Genomic DNA, 19,458 nt, shown 5'->3' with positions numbered 1-19,458 from the left:
CCAAAAAAATGAGCAATGAAAGAGTAAGTGTGAATGTGTTATTTGTGAGCAAACTGCTCTTCAAGAGAAGATGCAAAAACATCAAGAGAAGGTGAGTAAACACCCTTAAGTCTCTCTCTCTCTCTCTCTCTCTCTCTCTCTCTCTCTCTCTCTCTCTCTCTCTCCCTCATTTTTTTTAATTTTATAGACCTACAAATATTAACGAAGCCATCTATTTCTTTTAGGAAATGAAGAGATCCCTACTCCTTAAGTACTTTTTTATCATCTCTTATTTTAATTATTATAATTTATATTTCTCATGTAATTAATAAAGAATAATATTATAATTTTTTTCTAATTTTTCTTTCTCTTGTAGTGAAGATAAAATTAACGATTGAGTGATAAACTAGTTGATAACTATTGCTAATGATTGATAGCTTATAACTTATAGTTGATGGTTGATGACTGGTAAAATTAACGGTTTAACTAGCTGATAAATCTAAAATGACATAAAAAGATATTTCTTAATTAATAATTAAATATATATTTAAAATAATTAAAATTTATAAAGGTAATAATGAAAGAAAAATAATAAACTATAAACTATAAGCTAAAATGCTATATAAAAAAATAAGTTATAAGTTAGTAGAAGCAATACAATTTATTGATTGTTTTTGTATGTATAAAAAAAAGAAGTATTGTCTCTATTTTTTATTATACTTTATTTTGCCACTTTAATAGAAAAATAATTAATTTTTGATGAGGAATTTTTTATTTAAAGTAAATAATAAATATTAAAAAATAGGGTTAAATATATTTTTGGTCTCTATAAAATTATCAAATTTTGTTTTTTGTTCCTATTAAAAAAAAGACATGTTTTGATCCCCACAAAATTATTATGCACGTAGTTTCAGTTCCTTCTGTTAATCGATGTGTATTTTTTAATAATTACTTTACAGACAAGTTTAGAATGTTATAAAAAATTCCTCGATTTTTTTTTTTAAATTTGATTTCTAAGTCGAGATTTGTATTACTTTTATCATTATCATTTGAAATTTTAAAAATTCATATTTACTTCTTCTCATTTTAAAAAATTCTATAATTGGTAAAGAAATATTTTATAGTATTTTAAACATGTATGAAAAAAATTATTAAAAAATTTAAAATTTTAAGAATAATTAAACAATTTTAAAAATTTTAAAAAATAACAGAACTAAAACTACATGCTTAAAAATGTTTAGGAACTAAAATATGTTATTTTTTTTATAAGAATCAAAAAAGAAATTTGAGATATTTATAGCGACAAAAAACATACTTAACCCTAAATGGTATAATAAAAAATAAAATTAATAATTTATTAATATGATAAAATGACTAATTTAGTATAAAATATTTATCTAAAGTAAAATATATTAATAAGAGAAAGAAAAAGAATTAAAAATAAACCTAGGGGGAAATAATGATGTAACATGAGCTCATTCAAAAAATTAATTAATACATGAAATTAAATGGATTTTTAAAGATAGGAAATCAAACTAGTGGCTCTTCATAATCTAGTAACAAATAAAAATTAGTGGCTCTTCAAAATAATATTTAATAGCCACTAGTTTAGATATTCTATTTAGTGGCTCTTCATAATCTCTAACCATTAACGAATACTTCATTTCTTTTTTCATAATCTCTTCATTAAATTATAAAATGAAATATAGTTTATATATATATATATATATATATATATATATATATATATATATATATATATATATATATATATATATATATATATATTCAAATTCGTTGACACATAATAAACTTCCATCTTCACCCATTTCTTATAAAATAAAAAATTAATTCAATTGAAATTTAATTCTTATTTTATATCCATCTAAATGCATGAGATATTTTTTTTAACCAATGCATGGGATAGATTTGACACATACTTCAACCATTGTAATATATACCCACATTCTCATCAAAACCTTATTAACAATATTGTTATTATTAATCTTATAAAGTCACTTTTTGATTTCTCTTGTCATGTTTTTCCGAACCTGCCTTTGAAGCAGAGTATGCCCTTATCGGCAAAGATATGATAGGTCCTCTCATCCTTTTGTTCATATTGTTTCTCATCATGCTTCGCACTTACTTATACCTCTGCCACCTTCGCAATCAACGTTTGTCTTCTTTAACTAAAGAACGTATTGACCCTACCATTCTCAAATCCTTTCCAATCTTCACTTACTCTTCCTCCGCCGTAAGCCATACTCTCCACGACTGCGCTATCTGTTTGTCGGAGTATACGGACGGCGATGAATGTCGTATGCTCCCAAATTGTAGCCATGTTTTTCATTCTCAATGTATTGACGAGTGGTTTACTTCTCAGTCTAATTGTCCTCTCTGCCGAGCTCCGATCCAACCGGTGACGGTTGAGCCTCATGTTGAACCGGGCTCTGCTTCGGGTTCAGAAGAACCGGGTGGACGTAGTTCGAATTTTCCTGAACCGATTGGGTGTCCAAGAAGACCGTTTAGAGTAATTGTCGAGTTGCCATCAGAGGTTTTTCGGATGGAATCTCATACCCGATGATAACTTGTTGAGAGAGATGCTATGTTGATTGAAGTGGCTTTGATTATTGTATGTAAATTTGAGTTTTTGATATTGTGCAATCTCATGAAGATAATGACATGGTTATTGTCGCAAAAATGCATGTTACTTTGGAGAATTAAATACCTTTTTGGCACATGTTTATTTTCTGTGCATAGAATCTTAATGTAAAAATTAAAACTCAACCAGTAAAACCACCTGCCCACCACACCCCTCCCCCTCCCCTTCACCACCTTTCAACACAATCTGACACCTTAGCTTAGTCCACAACCTATTATGAAGAAGTTGCTAACATAACACTATCATTTTAAAAAATGCACAGTTCTTCTAAATCCTAAACGAATCCCTAAAGCACCACGTCATACCTTTTCTGTGTCTGATTAACCAAGAAACTAAAATAATCATAATTAAGGAGCGAAAAACCATTATTTAACAGAAAGAGCATTATATCAAATTTAGTCGGGAGACAAGAATAAAATGAAAAATGGTTAGAAATTTTAAAGTTCATTTCATTGCTATTCAGAGTCCATTCAATACAGGGTGCTGGAAGTGCTACAACATAGGTCCCAGGTTCCAAATTTTAAAAGGTCTAATTTTTTTCATAAATATTAATTGGAATAAATAAAATATTGTAATAAAACCCAATAAATCAAAAAAATTCTATGATAAACACTCAATACATACCTGTCGCTACCGCGAAAAAATAACAGAGTCGCCACTAATATATTTATCTCACGAAGAGAAAGGAATATCAACAAACCTCACAACAACAAGAACAAGGTCTTATGACCAGAGAAAAGGGTACGAGAGTCGGTTACACGAGGGGAAGGTATTAGCACCCCTCACATCCGTCGTATTCGACGGGATCTGCTTTTGTTTATTTCTAATCAAAGGGTGCGTTTACTAATGCTAACTTGCTAAGGGAATGCAGTAAAAGAGAGAAAAGAAAATACGGGGAAAAGAAGGAATATTTACAAAATCGTGCTCGTTCAAGTCCCGCGACTTAATGCCTACGTATCCCTTTTGAGGAATCACAGCGCCGTAGTTCGGCTCAATTTATTTCTGTTTGTTTGGGTTTTTTTATGAACGATGTTACGTTCGCATTCTAGCGTTAGAATAACTTCTCGCTGAGTGGAGTCTTAAGCGTTACCTGTTTGCGATCGAAAGGAAGTAACATGTCCGATTAAGGGAAAGAAAGCCCTTAAGGCGAGAGAGAAGAGAAAGGATTATTTTGGTTGGAAAAATAATTTCAAGTGACTCCCTTAAGCAAGAGAGACTTGAACTTCTCTTTGTTGAGTGTTTTTTGTGGTTGGAAGAATAATCTCAAGTGACTCTCTTAAGTAAGCGAGACTTGAGCTTCTCCTCCTTTTTTATGAAGTTTCAATCTTTATTAGGTGTTTTACGTGTTTTATTGTGTATTTTTTAAGGAAATTAATTTGAGTATTTATTAAGTATTTTTGAAGTTGAAAAGAAAAAGAAACCGGGAAGGGAATTTCTATCCTAATGTTGTCATGTTAATTCTAACCTAATGATTATAGGGTTTTGGGAAGAGAAACTACGCCTATTGTGGACATGTTAAAGGCTTTGGCTAAAGACCTAAAAAACTATATTATAGTCTAATTTAATCAAGCAAAATGCTCAATTTAATTGACCTAAAATTACCTAAGAGTGTGTTTCGATGAGGTAATTGGAAATTTTAAAGGAATTTAAAATTCAAAGTAATTTAAATGATTCAATTGAAATCCATTCATTTTTAAATTATTTTGTTTGATGAAGTATTAAGATAATTCATTGTTAAAATTTTGGGGTCATTTTTTATAAAATTAAATTTTTTTGGACCAAATACAAAATTGAAAAGTAGGAACCAATGTGCAATTTTTAAAAATTTAAAGGACCAAATTGTAAAATTTAAAATTATTAAGGACCAATTTGCAATTTTGGGGGTCAATTTTATAATTTTGGAAAATATAAGGACCAATTTGCAAAATTTGAAGAAATAATAGTAACAAATACGTTATATGGACTATGAGAGGAATTTCAAATTCTTTGGTTTTTGGTGTCATTTCAAATAGATTAAATTTAACTTAGATAAAATACTTCATAAATTTCCATCATTTTAACAATTCTTCATTTTTGTATCCAAACAATAAATTTTGTGCAAATCATTTTAAATTTCCTTAAAACATTACATTACCTCATTAAAATGCTTCATCTAAACACACTCTAATGGAACATGCAATTACAAGTCACAAATTAACCACAAAGATCAAGCAACACAATCATATGGAAATTGGTATAAATGCATCCGGATTTCAAGAAGAAAAACGGAGAAGATGGAACCACCTACCAACGGAGACGGGGCTTTCTCCGGTTGTTGTTGATATTGAAGATGCAAGTAGAAGAGAAAGCCAGAGGGGGATTCGAAGCTTTTGATGTACGATGGAGATGCAAAATAAACGCGGAGCGAGATGAAGATTTTCGATTCAGGTATTTCCATTTCTTGCGCTTTGAATGACTTCCGCTTCGTCTTGCTTCTTCTTCTATTCTTCTTTATTCCTTTTTTTTTTGTTTTCTTGAGGATTGGTTATGATGAAGAGGGAAGATGTGGAGTGAGGTTGTAGAGGTTGAGCTCGATTGAATGGAGCTTAAAATATTGAAGCTCATTCAATAGTGGATAGAGAGTATGGTGAGGGTTGAGACAGAGGTGAATTGAGAGAGAGGATTGAGATGAAGAATGAAAATTGAGGGAGAGAGAAATGGTGATGATGAATGTTCACAATGGTGATGGAGGAGAAGAAATGGTGAAGAATGAGAGTGTATAGCTTCTAAATTAGAGGGAAGAGAGGTGGAAGAGATAAGTGAATCTGAGCCATCGATCTGAAAGAGTTAGTTACAAATTGAAAGGTGAGGATTAATTGAATGGATGTTAGAGCTTAGAAGTTAGTTAGAGTGAAACTGAAGGTTAGAGTGGTTAATAGTTGGTTAGGATTCTGTTATGGCAGTTGTGTTTGAGTTATATTCTGTTAGCTATTTCTCTTCTTTCTTCTGCTATAAAAGTGAGTTCAGTATGATGCAAGTGTTCAGTTTAGACTCTTAACCATTTCGGTGCAAGTTTAATGTCAAATGAGGGCTTGAATATATGGGCTTTGGCCTTGAGGGACAAAGCCTCTATGAATAATGCTTGATTCTGAACTGTACTGATGTTGTAATTTGTAGGTTCTTTGGACAGATCTGAGCATGATTTATATGAAAGCTTTAAGCTCAAGGTGGTACTTTGGTCCGAATAGCATTAAATGGTTTGTTACTTATTGAAACACACGTGTTTTGATCTGGTTTTGTGGTGGTGCAGGGTTGACTAAACATGAGTTTAGAGGCTTGGAGGTTAGTGACAGTTAAAAAGAAATTAGAAAATGATGTATGCATTGGACCTTTGAATTGCGACTGCTTCTGTTTTTCCTCTTGAACTGTATGTGGGTATATTAGATTGTTTGAATTCTTGAAAGGAAGTGACCCAACAGAAAACCCAGTTATATGCAACAACTTCTGAATTTCACTAGTATTCATACCACTACAATATACCTTGCATTTAGCAGGATTGGCCTTTAGTGCAGTTGATTCGGAGAAGCTTTTGAGTTCTTGCATCATGATTTGTACTGATATTTCATCTCCTCTTGCAAACAAGATGAGATCATCAACAAAACATTTATTGGTGATATGAAGTTTCTCACATTTGGGGTGATAGTTGAAATTTGGCTCGTCTTGCAATTTCTTTAAGAATCTGTGAAGGTATTCCATGACGAGGACAAAGAGTAGAGGTGATATGGGATCACCCTGCGTCAAGCCTCTATGAGCCTTCATGTAAGCACTTGGTTTCCATTGATTACATATCTATATGAGACCGTTCTGAGACAAACCATGATCCACTGGATAAACTTTTGAGGGAAGCTTATTTCTTTTAGAATCTCCTCATGGGCCCCCACTCTACAGTATCATATGCCTTTTGGATGTCCATTTGGATGACACATCTAGGAGATATATTCTTTCTATTGTATCCTCTAAGGAGCTCGCGAGCCATGCTAATGTTATCATGTATAACTTTCCCTGGTATGAATAATGATTGACTGTCATCTATCACACTGTTAATCACCTTGCTTAGTCTAGAAGTGAAAATTTTAAAGATCATCTTGTATATAGTAGTACAACAGGTTATTGGTCTGATTTCCTTCATATTTATTTCCTTCTAATTATTAATTATAGAGAAAAGATAATTAATTATACTAAAAATAGTAAATTTTATTAATTATTTTTATGCTTAAAAAAGAAAAAAAACTATTTTCTCTATTTTTTATTATACTTTATTTTGTCACTTTCAGTGATGATAAAAAATATAATTAATTTTGCATAAATTTTTTTTTATTTGTTTAATGTGGATAATAAATATTTAAAGTATAGTAAAAATAAAGTTAACGTTCTATTAATATGATAAAATGACTAATTTAGTAACAAATATTTATTTAAAATGAAAAATAATAAAGTAGAAAGAAAAAATAATTAAAGAAAAAAGAATTAAAAATAAACAGAGGGGAATACAATGATGTAACATGAGCTAAGCCTATTGTTACTCATCCAAAAATCATTAATACATGTATATCTAAATGGGTTTTTAAAGGTAGGAAATCAACCATTAAAGAATAACCAGCCTTGTTACCAAAAAAATAAAAATAAAAATAACCAACCAATAACCATATCTCAGGATTCCTTTTTTTTCCCTTATATGCGAATCGAGATACTCCATTTGTATTTATAAGAATTAATTATTTTTAATGTATTTGAGCAATATATAAATTAAATATATTAGACATTCAATCAATTTAAATAATAGTTTTTTTTCTTATATTATAAATAAAATAAGAGGGAGTGGCAGCGTAATTCACTCATTACTCCATATTAAAAGGGTGAAAGATGGACAATAAATCAACAAGAGTAATGATAAATACAAAATAAAAATCATAAGAAAATGTGGCTGATAAACATGGCTTATGGCCTATGACAATTTAATTAATTAAAATTTTTTTTTATTCTTTTTATTGAAAAGAGGGTTAAACATCCGGAAAAAATAAACTACAAATCAATAACTCTAGAAACACCTATCCTATTTAAATTTGCACTAAATAAATCCACAAAATCTCTTTTGCAATCCACAAATCCCTTGTAATCTTCCTTCAAATAAAAACTATAATTGGCCATAACATCCGCCAGCTGAATCATTTCCCTGTGATTTCAAATTTATAAAAATGTGGAGAATATCGAAGAATCCACAAAAGTAAAAAAAAGTACAACAATTGTTACAAATATGAATTAATCATTTGACGAAAACCTGTCTTAAACATAAATCAATTTTTAAATCATTAAATATATTTCTTATTTTATTTAAATGTTATTTTAATTAATAATATAAATATAAAAATAATAATTAATTATATTTAAATACAAATGATATTTTAAGTATATTTAGAAAAAAAATGCAAAATTCATTCCATTTCTATTTATAAAATTTTATGACACATTTTAGACATATTAAAAAAAATGTTATTACATATTATTTTTTATTATGGTTATTTATAGTTAAATTATTATTCATTTTTAAATATATAATTAACTTTTATTAGATAAAGTTATAATATTAACATATATAATTAATAATTAATATAATTTTTTTAAACAATTAGTCTGTCAAAACCACTAAATTAATAATTATAATATCATAAATAATTCACCAAAAACTTTTTATATCTATATATAGTCAAATTCGTTGACACATAAATTAAACTTCACCCATTTCTTATAAAATAAAAAATTAATTCAATTTAAATTTAATTCTTATTTTATATCCATCTAGATGCATGGGATAGACTTGACACATACTTGAACTATTGTAATATATATACCCACATTTTCATCAAAATCTCATTATTATTGTTAATCTTATAAAGTCACTTTTTGTTTTTTCGATCATGTTTTCAGAATCCGTCTTGGAAACAGATTATACCCTTAGCAAGGACCTGATAGGTACTTCCATCCTTACATTTATACTCTTTCTCATCATCCTTCGTACTTACTTTTACCTCCGCCACCATCGCAATCAACGTTTGTTCTCTGCAAGTTCAAACTCTCTTACGACTCCCACTTTTACTGAAGAACGTCTTGATCCTACCGTTCTCAAATCCCTTCCCATCTTTACCTACTCTTCTTCCGCCGTCCGCGGTACTTTTCATGAGTGTGCTATCTGTTTGTCGGAGTATACCGACGGCGATGAATGTCGTATGCTTCCAAACTGTAGCCATGTTTTTCATTCTCAATGTATTGACGGGTGGTTTACTTCTCACTCTAATTGTCCTTTATGTAGAGCTCCGGTCCAACCGGTGACGGTTGAGTCTCAGGTTGAACCGGGGTTTGTTTCGGGTTTAGAAGGACCGGGTGAGGGTAGTTCGAATTTTCCAGAACCGATTGGGTGTCCGAGAAGACCGTTTAGAGTAATTGTTGAGTTTCCAACAGAGGTTTTTCGGATGGAATCTCATACCCGAGGATAACTTGTTGAGAGAGATGCTATGTTGATCGAAGTGGCTTTAATTATTGTATGTAAGTTTGAGTTTTTGATATTGTGCAATCTCATGAAGATAAATGGCATGGTTTTTGTCGCAAAAATGTATGTTATTTTAGACAATTAAATATCTTTTTGGCACGTTTTTGTTTTCTGTGTATAGAATCTAATGTAAAAAAAAAAATCAACCACTAAAAGTCACCTTCATTATTTTAAAATTTTTTGTACACATTATTTATACTGGATGTATTTACGGTAATTTATGGAAACCACAAAATTGAAGATTCATATTGTATAACATAACGATTGTGATATTAATTGTATATGAACCACCAATTAATCTAGTTGTACCACTCATCTTCTTGGTATTGTCTTGCAAAGATGTATAAGAGTCAGCTGTAAAAACAACAAAATAATTATTTTCTCTAACTAATTGGGGGAACAAATATGAGATTAGAGTAAAAGTTCGGAACAAATAAGACATTAATAAGCTACAGATTAGGATAAAAATAGGCAGTGCCAACTAAACTAGAAGTGGAAATAGTAAAGTTTGGTAGGTTAATTGATAGGATGGCTATTAACAAGTAAAGAAGTGTTGTTGGTGATGTAATTTGTGGCTCCTGTATTGATATTTAGGTACGGGTGTGTAAAAAAACCGGTTATTCATAATTAAATTGGTATTCAAATTGTTCCACTTTTTAAAATTCAATCCAAATGTTTAAATATAAAAGCGAGTATCCATTTTGTTATTTAAATATAAATCGGTACTCACAATAATAATGAGGTTTAGTTATTGGATATTCAAATTTTGTCATGTACTATTAAATTTGGATAATGTTGGATGTTACAAAGGCAATCCCCAATGAAAATGAACAAAGATTGATTCTTTCCAATGCTAACAATTATCGGTATGTATTAAGCTAAACGTCAATATTACATATTTTGTATATTTTTAAAGGAAACTTTATTATTTTATATATCTATTGTTCTTGTATTCCTTTAGTAACATTATTATAATATAACTTGTTTTGAAACAGAACCATTTTATATTATTCGTGCTGCTATTCATTTAAAAGTGTTCGCACTAAATAGAAATGATCATATGTTTGTCTCTTTTCATGGTTCACCATATACATGTGTGTCATATCCCAATTTTTTACCCTAAGAATCCCCAACCATATTGCATTCTTACAACACATCAAAATCACAATCTTGAGAAGTGACTATTGACTTTGTGCTCATCTTGCCTTTGAGGGATCACCAAACACCCATGTTTATTTACCATGTGAATATTTCTTTTTTATGTTATACTAACCAAAGTACAAAAAGATATATTGTTTCTTTTAATGCTTTATACATTGTAGGTACTGAGCCAAATGCATTCATTTTCTATCCTAAATTAGGGTTTTGAGAATCGACTCTCAATCAATTGGTCATTCATGGAAGCTTAATGGCTTGAATTTCAAAGGAGCACTCTCACCATCAAAGTATAATGTTTTGAGCATCTTTTAACTTCATTTGATCAAGTTCATCTGAAGATCATGTGACTTGATTCATCAAGAGACTCCATAGGTTCATGTGTTTATTTTCATGCCTTTTCCAACAAGTTTCATCAAGTTATGAACCCCATCTTCAAGTGTGCTTCAAGATAACATCATTCCAAGGTACTATGTGCCTCCTCATGCCTTATAATGTAAGAAATGTTCAAGAGATTCAAGGTGTTTGACTTAATTTGGCAAGTTCTTGATCCTATGATCAAAAGGGCATAACTCTCTCAATTTTCAACATCTTTGAGTGCTTCTCTTTGCAAATGACTCTCTTTGACATCATCAATAACTTCTCTGCACAAGTCAAGAGATGATTTTGTGAAGAAAGCCATCAAAGATATGAAGACATTATAGGTCCTCCTTTGAAAGATCAAAGAATTTTGTGTCAACTTCAAAGAATCATAACTTACTCAATTTTTATCACTTTGAATCCACTCTTTTTGCATAGTAATCTTGAGTGAGCCTACTTCATTTCATTTTTGAGGTTCAAGGGATAATTTTGAATGAAAGGTCATTTAAAGAGCTCTCAATCCAACGCCTCCTATATTTTCTAATTTTTATTTCTTTTTTTGTTTTAATTTGTTTTTATTTCAAAAATTAATATCTCCTTCTTTTTTTAATCTAAAAATTATGAAAAAAAAAATACTAAAAATGCTTTGCATTATTTATGATGTTATGATTATTTTTCCTTATTTTTAATTTGTCATTTGATATTTTTAATATTCTCTCTCATTTTCTTTGAGTTTTAATTGGTTTAAAAATGTTTTTGAGTATTTTAAAATTTTGGAAATGATCCTATGATGGTTTTTGACCTGTGGTGATCTTTGCTTTGAATTTATTTGACATTTAGATGTTTGATTTGAATTTTTCTTCTCACATTCCTTTTAAAAATCATTTTAAAAAATTGTTTTAAATTTCTTTTTGATTTGATACTTAATGATCCACTTGGTGAAAGTTTGTGACATGATTTCCCCTTTTTTCTTCATCTCTTTTCTTTTGATTTGTGGGTGTAAGTCTTGATGAATTCATTGTGTGGAGGTTATGGTTCTACCATTTCTCTAATGGATCATTAAGATGAATTCCCATAATGACCAAAAGAAATTCATCTGGACTTGTGGTTTTGTTTTTGATTCATTCCCCTCCCTCTTCATGTCAATCCCATTCTTCTTTGTTTGTTGTTTTGCATGTGTTGCAAGTTTTTGGAGAATGATCTTCTATATTATTTCTCTAACTTGTTCTTAAACACATAAATTGTTATTGACCAACCTTGTTGTAGGGTAACTTCTATATAAGTTATTTGGAGATTGCTTAACATATCACTAAATTTGTCCCGTATCGGAAAATGATCATTAGTGACCCAAACTTATGTTTGAAAGTCCAAGGATGGTTGATTTATTTAACTAATGGTCCAATACATATGAGATTTGTTGTTAGGAGGTTTTGATTTTATCAATCCTCTAATGAGTCTTCATTAATTTTGGCCTAAGTTCATTATTCAACCATCATTGATCATTACTTATGACAATTAACTTCTAATCACTAACTTTTAACTTTACTTTATGTTTCTTTTATTCTTTTATGCTTTATTTTACCTTATGCTATATTTCATTTATGTTATTTTCCTTTTATCCATTTGGACATTTATTTGTGCTTGTGTTTTTATTTATTTCTTTTGTCCCTTTGGACTTTTAATTTTACTCTTAAGAGATTAATAATCAACTTGAACATTAAAAAACTTAAGGCTCTCTGGACTATGGTTACTATCCTCATCTCAAGGAGATTGGACCTTTGGACTTAAGCTTAGGACCTTGACCTTAGAATCTTCATCTAAGACCTTTGGACTTTGTGTTATCATGTTGTTATTTTGTTTGAAATCCTTGGAGTTTACTCCAAGGCATTGAGAATTTTTCTGTGTGCAGGTGTCATATTAAAAACTTTGAGTGCTAATTTGAGACAATTTCATCTGAGGCAAAACCAAGATTCTCTGAGTCAATGCTTAAATGAGATTATTATATTGGAGCTTTGGTTATTATGTTCAAGTGCTTTATTTGCTACATGTTGAGTTAAATCCAAAGGAAGAGAATGTTTATGTTGACTTTGTGTCATGTGTTAGCTTCTTTATTGGTTAGATTGTTCTTATACTTAGCTTTTACTTTATGCATTAGGATAGTCTCTTCATCTCCTCCCTTCTTAAATTTTCAAAACTTTTTCTCTCCTTATCAAAATCTTTTTATGTTTGCAAGCTTTTTAAACTCATTTTAATAAAACTCTTTCAAATGTTTTTCCATTTGAGGCTCTCTTTTAAAATCCTTTTCAAAGAATTAGACATCAGTAATCATCATGGTAGAGATGTAATCCCCTATCCCCTTGATATTGATTGATATAGTTGATTCTTTTCCACTTGAAAGAGTTAATGACATACTTGTTGATTTATATCCAAGTTGGAGCCCTTCTTTCATTTGTGATACAAGGAATCCACTTGTTCTCATGTTCAAGTATGGTTAGCTGAGTTTTTTCCTCTAAGATGACAAAGTGTCTCTTTATTTCCAACAAACTTTTGTTTTATTTTATAGAGGAACTACAAATGCTCTGAATTCTCCATTGTACTCAGAAGGTATGTAGGCACAAGATGCGATTTCTTGCAGAGTATAATTTTTTAAAACCAAACAAGCTTTCTTTTAGCACACAATTCTCCTTTTTTTACACATATTTAAAAAAGGGTTTGTGTGAAGTACCATAGATGTGAGGGGTGCTAATAGGGGTGGCAAAACGGGTCGTGGCCCGCACACCCGCCAAAAAATAGCGGGTTGGGTTGGGATTTTAGGCCCGCTGCTCGCCAAAACCCGCCCCGCCAAAACCCGCCGTCCGCCATAGTCCGCCCCGCCAATGCCCGCCGCCCGCCAAAGCTCGCCCCTCCTCCAAAATTCTCTCTTTTTTAGTTAATTCTAGTAATTTCAATTCTTGATGGTTTATTTTATATATTTATTTGTAAATATATGTAATTTTTTTTTAAGTAAAATTTGTTAAAAAATTGCTTTTATGAAACATTGTTTTAAAAAATAAGTGAAAATTTTAATTAAAAGGTAAAAAAATCTATTAATCTATTAAAAAAATGAAAAAAATATAAATAAAAAATAGGCGGACAAGTCCGCCGCCCGCCAACCCGCCATCTTGGTGCTTTTATGCCCATTTTATTTGGTGGGCCCGCTCGTTTTTTGGCGGGCTTAAGGCGGGGCGGGCGGCGGTCGGAGCAGGCGGCCCGTTTTTCCGTTTTGCCACCCCTAGGTGCTAACACATTCTTCTTGCATAATAAACTCCCGTACTTAAGATCTCTTTTTTTGTTTTTATTAGTTTTGATTTGAAAAACTTCTTTGGATTTATTTCGCTCTTTTTCTATTTCCTTTGGAAATAACTAGTACTTTTACGTGTGCGATGCACATGACTGATTAGGAAGAAGTTAGGAGGGAAACTTATTAAGGATTAGGAGGGAAACTTGTGTTTTGTTTTAATATATTAAGGATAAAGCGCAGTGATGACTTTCACTAAAATAATGAGTCGGGTCAATTAATGGCTTTGATCTCAATTTTTCTCCGCTACAATGTGATAATGAAAGTTAAATTTCTCTAATAATACATTAATAAATTATGAATTAAAAATTTAATTTTAAATAATCATTTATTAAATTGAAATAAAATTATTTATAATATTATGTTCATTTTTAAATAAACTAATGAATCGATATGGATATGGTAATGATGCACTACATCATTATTTAAATGTGAATCGATATGACGAATGTGATGATTTAAACTGCTTATTTTAAATTAAATATTAAATAATTAATTGTTAAATAAAAGTAGTATTGTTTTGCAAACTTATTTCCATATCCTCATAATTTAGAAAAAACATAAGGTCATTGATAATTACTACCGCACAAAAAATATGACCAAATAATTTAGGGTTAAGTATGTTTTTGGTTCCTATAAATATCTCAAATTTTATTTTTAATCCCTATTAAAAAAATGACATGTTTTAGTCTCTATAAATTTTTTATGCATGTAGTTTTAATTCTTGCTATTTTTTAAAATTTTGAAAACTATTTAATTACCCTTACAATTTTAAATTTTTGAATAATTTTTTCCATACATGTTTAGAATATTATAAAATATTTCTTTATCAAATTATATAATTTTTCTAAAATGAGAAGAATTAAATATGAATTTTTTAAATTTTAAAAGATAATGATAAAAGTAATACGAATCTAGACTTAGAGATCAAATTTTGAGTTACTTTTTTTTCGAGAAACTTTTTATAACGTTCTAAACATGTCTATAAAACAATCATTTAAAAATACACATCGGTTTAACAACAAGGACTAAAACTACGTGCATAATAATTTTGTGTGGACCAAAATATGTCATTTTTTAAATATGGACTATAAATGAAATTTGAGATATTTATAGGGATCGAAAACATACTTAACCCAATAATTTATATTCTCCACTGCCACTTAAACTAACGTTAAGTTATGTTACATGTTATGTTTAGTTAATTAAAATAAAATTGATTTGATTTTAAAAAGTTGGTATTAATTCAAAATGAATAAAATAATTTATGTGAGAAACCGGTTTGAAAAGCTGGTATTAATTCAAAAAATGAATAAAATTGATTTTAAGTATTGAATTGGTTCTGAGAGAAAATAGTTTAAAACTAGTTTTTTTTTTTAAAATTGATTTTTTGTGAGAAGCCGGTTTAAAACCGAACTGATCCACATGTAAACCAGTTAAAAAAAATAAACCGGTCTTATGAAAATGGTTTTAAAATCCAAACCAAACCATATATATGATTTAATTTGGTTTTTGATCCATGCACACCCCTAAATCTAGGAGAGAGAATTCTTACCAAAATTAATGTTTGAGTTGGTGTTTAGGACAAGCGAATGGTTAGAGTTGGAATTGGGTTGAATGAAAGTTGTATTGGCAGAGTGCGTTTTAAATGAAGATCATTTCTTTGAAGTTTTATGTAATTCCATAAGATTGTTGTATTCGTGTGGAGGCAAAACCAATATTGGATTTCTCAGAGGTAGAATATGGCTGAGTTGGTTTTGTAATATTACCAGCTAAGATAAATTTGCACAACTGTTTGAGTGTCCTCCATGGCTTATTCTTGTTTGACAACATGGAGGAAAATCGAGTAAGAGGTAGCATGTCTCCACTATATGATTGATGTTGTTACAATGAATGCATAGACGATTCTGATATGAGCATTGACCTCCACCATTAAACCTTCCACGACCACGATGATGAAAACCTCCACGGCCTCGGGAAGTAACAGTGTTGACAGAAGCATTAACTTTCAGTTTCTCAGTATTTGAATTTGATTCAACACTTGTTTCAAAATAACATGAATGTGAAATTGACATTTTTGTTGAGTGATTGGTGCAAAGGCTTTGGTAACAAAGGGAATATGATCCATTAACATAATTTGAGATCGAACATGAGAATACTCATCATTTAGCCCATTTAGAAACCTGATGGTATATTCTTGCGATCTCTAAAGGTTTTTAAGGATTGAACAACTCCACAAGAACATTGAATTGCAAATTTACATGTAGGTTATTGACGAAAATTCTGTAACTCATCCCATTGAGATTTCAATTCAGTGTAATAACGAGAGACATCTAGGGATTACACTAATTCTGTAACTCATCCCATAGACCATACCACTTATCCCATAGCACTAATTTCGACAAATGTCTGGGCCACCTCATTCACCTAAACACCCTAATTTTACATGAATATTTTTTATTTATTTAAAGTGGATAATGAATATTTAGAAGTATAATAAAAATAAAATTAGCGTTCTATTAATATGATAAAATGACTAATTTAGTAAGAAATATTTAATTAAAATGAAAAATAATAAAAGTAGAAAGAAAAATAAATAAAAAGAAAAAGAATTAAAAATAAACAGAGGGGAAAATAATGATGTAACATGAGCTGAGCCTATTGATGGATTTTTAAAGGTAGGAAATCAACCATTAACAAACAACCAACCAATAATCATATCTTAGGATTTTTGTTTTTTCTCCTTATATGCGAATCGAGATACTCCATTTGTATTTATAAGAAACAAATTTATTTTTAATGTATTTGAGCATTTAATGTATTTGAGCATTTAATGTATTTGAGAATATATATAAATCAAATATATTATATATTCAATGAATTTAAATAATTAATTTTTTCTTATAAAATAAAATAAGAGGGAGTGGAAGTGTAATCGACTAATTACTCAAAATTAAAAGGGTGAAAGATGGACAAAAAGTCAACAAGAGTAATGAAAAATACAAAATAAAAATCAGAAGAAAATGTGGCTGATAAACATGGCTTATATGGCCTTTGAAAATTCAATTAATTTCAAATTTTTAAAAATGTGTCTGATAAACATGGCTTATGGCCTATGACAATTCAATTAATTCCAATTTATAAAAATGTGGAGAATATTGTGAAGAATCCACGAAAGTTTTAAAAAAAAGTACAACAGTTGTTACAAATATAAGTATTCAAAATAGTCAAATATAATTACTCATTTGAAAAAAATTTGTCTTAAACATAAATCAAATTTTAAACCATTAAATATATTTCTTGTTTTATTTAAATAACTTTTTAAATAAATACTATAAATATATTCAAATATATAAAATAATAATTAATTATATTAAATACAAATGATATTTTAAGTATATTTATATATATGATGAGCTGTTATTTAAAAAAAATGGAATATTCACTGCATATTAAAAAATGTTATTATGTATTATGTTTTATGATAATTTATAACTAAATTATTATTCATTTATAAATTTATATAATTAGCTTTTATTTTCCAATAAAAAAGTTATATTATTAATATACATTATTAACATAATTCTTTTAAGCAATTAGTTTATCGCAACCACTAAATGAATAATTATAATATTATAAATAATTAATCAAACAAATTCTATATTTATTTATACAGTCAAATTCGTTGACACATATAATAAACTTCCATCTTCACTCATTTCTTATAAAATAAAAAATTAACTCAATTTAAATTTAATTCTTATTTTATATCCATCTAGATGCATGGATAGTTTTATTTTTTAAACCAATGCATGGAATAGATTTGACACATACTTCAACCGTTATAATATATATATCTACATTTTCATCAAAACCTCATTTTTGTTGTTATTATTAATCTTATAAAGTCATGTTTTCGGAAACTCCTTTTGAAGACGACTATGCCCTTATCGGCAAGAACATGATAGGTCCTTTCATCGTTTTAGTTATTTTGTTTTTCATCATGCTTCGCACTTATTTCTACCACCGTCACCTTCGCAATCAAAGTTTGTCCTCTTCAAGTTCAAACTCTCTCACCACTCCCACCACTTTCACAGAAGAACGTCTTGACCCTTCGGTTCTCAAATTCCTTCCCATCTTCACTTACTCTTCCTCCGCCGTCTCCTGTACTCTCCATGACTGTGCTATATGTTTGTCGGAGTATACGGATGGCGATGAATGTCGTAAGCTTCCAAACTGTGACCATGTTTTTCATTCTCAATGCATTGACAAATGGTTTACTTCTCAGTCTAATTGTCCGCTTTGTCGAACTCCGGTCCAACCGGGGACGGTTGAGTCTCATATTGAACTGGGGTCTGCTTCAGGTTCAGAAGAATCGGGTGAAGGTAGTTCGAATTTTCCTGAACCGATTGAGTGTCCAAGAAGACCGTTTAGAGTAATTGTTGAGTTGCCATCAGAGGTTTTTCAGATGAGATTTCATACCCAAGGATCAGAAGTTTTTCGGATGGAATCTCATACTCGAGAATAACTTGTTGAGAGAGATACTATGTTGATTTCAGCGGCTTTGATTATTATATGTAAGTTTGAGTTTTTGATATTGTGCAATCTCATGAAGATAATAAATGACATGGTTATTGTTGCAAAAATGTATGTTATTTTGGAGAATTAAATTGAACATTCATAATCATATCTTATAATATAACGGAGTGTGATACTTTTCCAATAGCAGGTTTTAGTTTTTTGATTTACGAACACATACTTTGTAATTTATAAGGTGTCCACACTAATAAGTCTATAACTATTGTGTTAATAGTGAAGTAATATTTCTTTACGATCGATTTGAATTTTTAAGAAAATAAATCATGAACAGGTTTCAGATTTGACATCTTACTAATGCTATTTGATGCTATAGGCCTATAGCAGGGAAACCAATAACGAATACTCGTACTTACAAAAATTAGAAATAACTTAGTATAATTTTGACTAGATATAATATTTTCTCCACTCATATCATAACTTATAGTGAAAATTAGATGCTAGTACTAAGTAAGTCCTATTCCCAATGATAATCTTTAATGTTAAGTTTGTATTTATACTTTTTATGTTAATTGAGACTTCCTCCATCATTCTAAGTGACAATAAATTATTATGCCTTGATAATTGTTATAGAATTTGAGAAGAATAATTTAGGTTAAATTAATTTCTGGGTCTTCAAATTATTTAATTGTAACAATTTAATCCTTGTTTGTTTGGCATATGACTTTAATGTAAGAGTTCAAGTATTTAGTGTTGGAATATTTTTTTAAATATATTATTTTAAATAATAGTTATTTTATCAAATAAAGTACCTTAAATAATTAAGTGATTTAATAAAATTAAAAT

At 29.6% G+C, this 19,458-nt stretch overlaps 3 protein-coding genes across 3 annotated transcripts; all 3 read left to right on the top strand.

The window, feature by feature from the left end:
• The first annotated feature begins 2,110 nt into the window (after positions 1-2,110).
• Positions 2,111-2,563, top strand: LOC131615157 (RING-H2 finger protein ATL5-like). Its single transcript, XM_058886648.1, has one exon. It carries the CDS (start codon positions 2,111-2,113, stop codon positions 2,561-2,563), a length of 453 nt encoding a protein of 150 aa, XP_058742631.1.
• Positions 2,564-8,595: 6,032 nt separating this feature from the next.
• LOC131615156 (RING-H2 finger protein ATL5-like) lies at positions 8,596-9,171 on the top strand. The gene has a single exon (XM_058886647.1). It carries the CDS (start codon positions 8,596-8,598, stop codon positions 9,169-9,171), a length of 576 nt encoding a protein of 191 aa, XP_058742630.1.
• Positions 9,172-17,986: 8,815 nt separating this feature from the next.
• On the top strand, positions 17,987-18,604 carry LOC131615155 (RING-H2 finger protein ATL5-like). Its single transcript, XM_058886646.1, has one exon. The coding sequence runs from the start codon at positions 17,987-17,989 to the stop codon at positions 18,602-18,604; it is 618 nt and encodes a 205-aa protein (XP_058742629.1).
• Positions 18,605-19,458: the final 854 nt, after the last annotated feature.

This window comes from Vicia villosa, linkage group LG6 (assembly GCF_029867415.1).
Source record: "Vicia villosa cultivar HV-30 ecotype Madison, WI linkage group LG6, Vvil1.0, whole genome shotgun sequence".
Classification (NCBI taxonomy): domain Eukaryota; kingdom Viridiplantae; phylum Streptophyta; class Magnoliopsida; order Fabales; family Fabaceae; genus Vicia; species Vicia villosa.
This window is presented reverse-complemented; position numbering and strand designations above follow the sequence as displayed.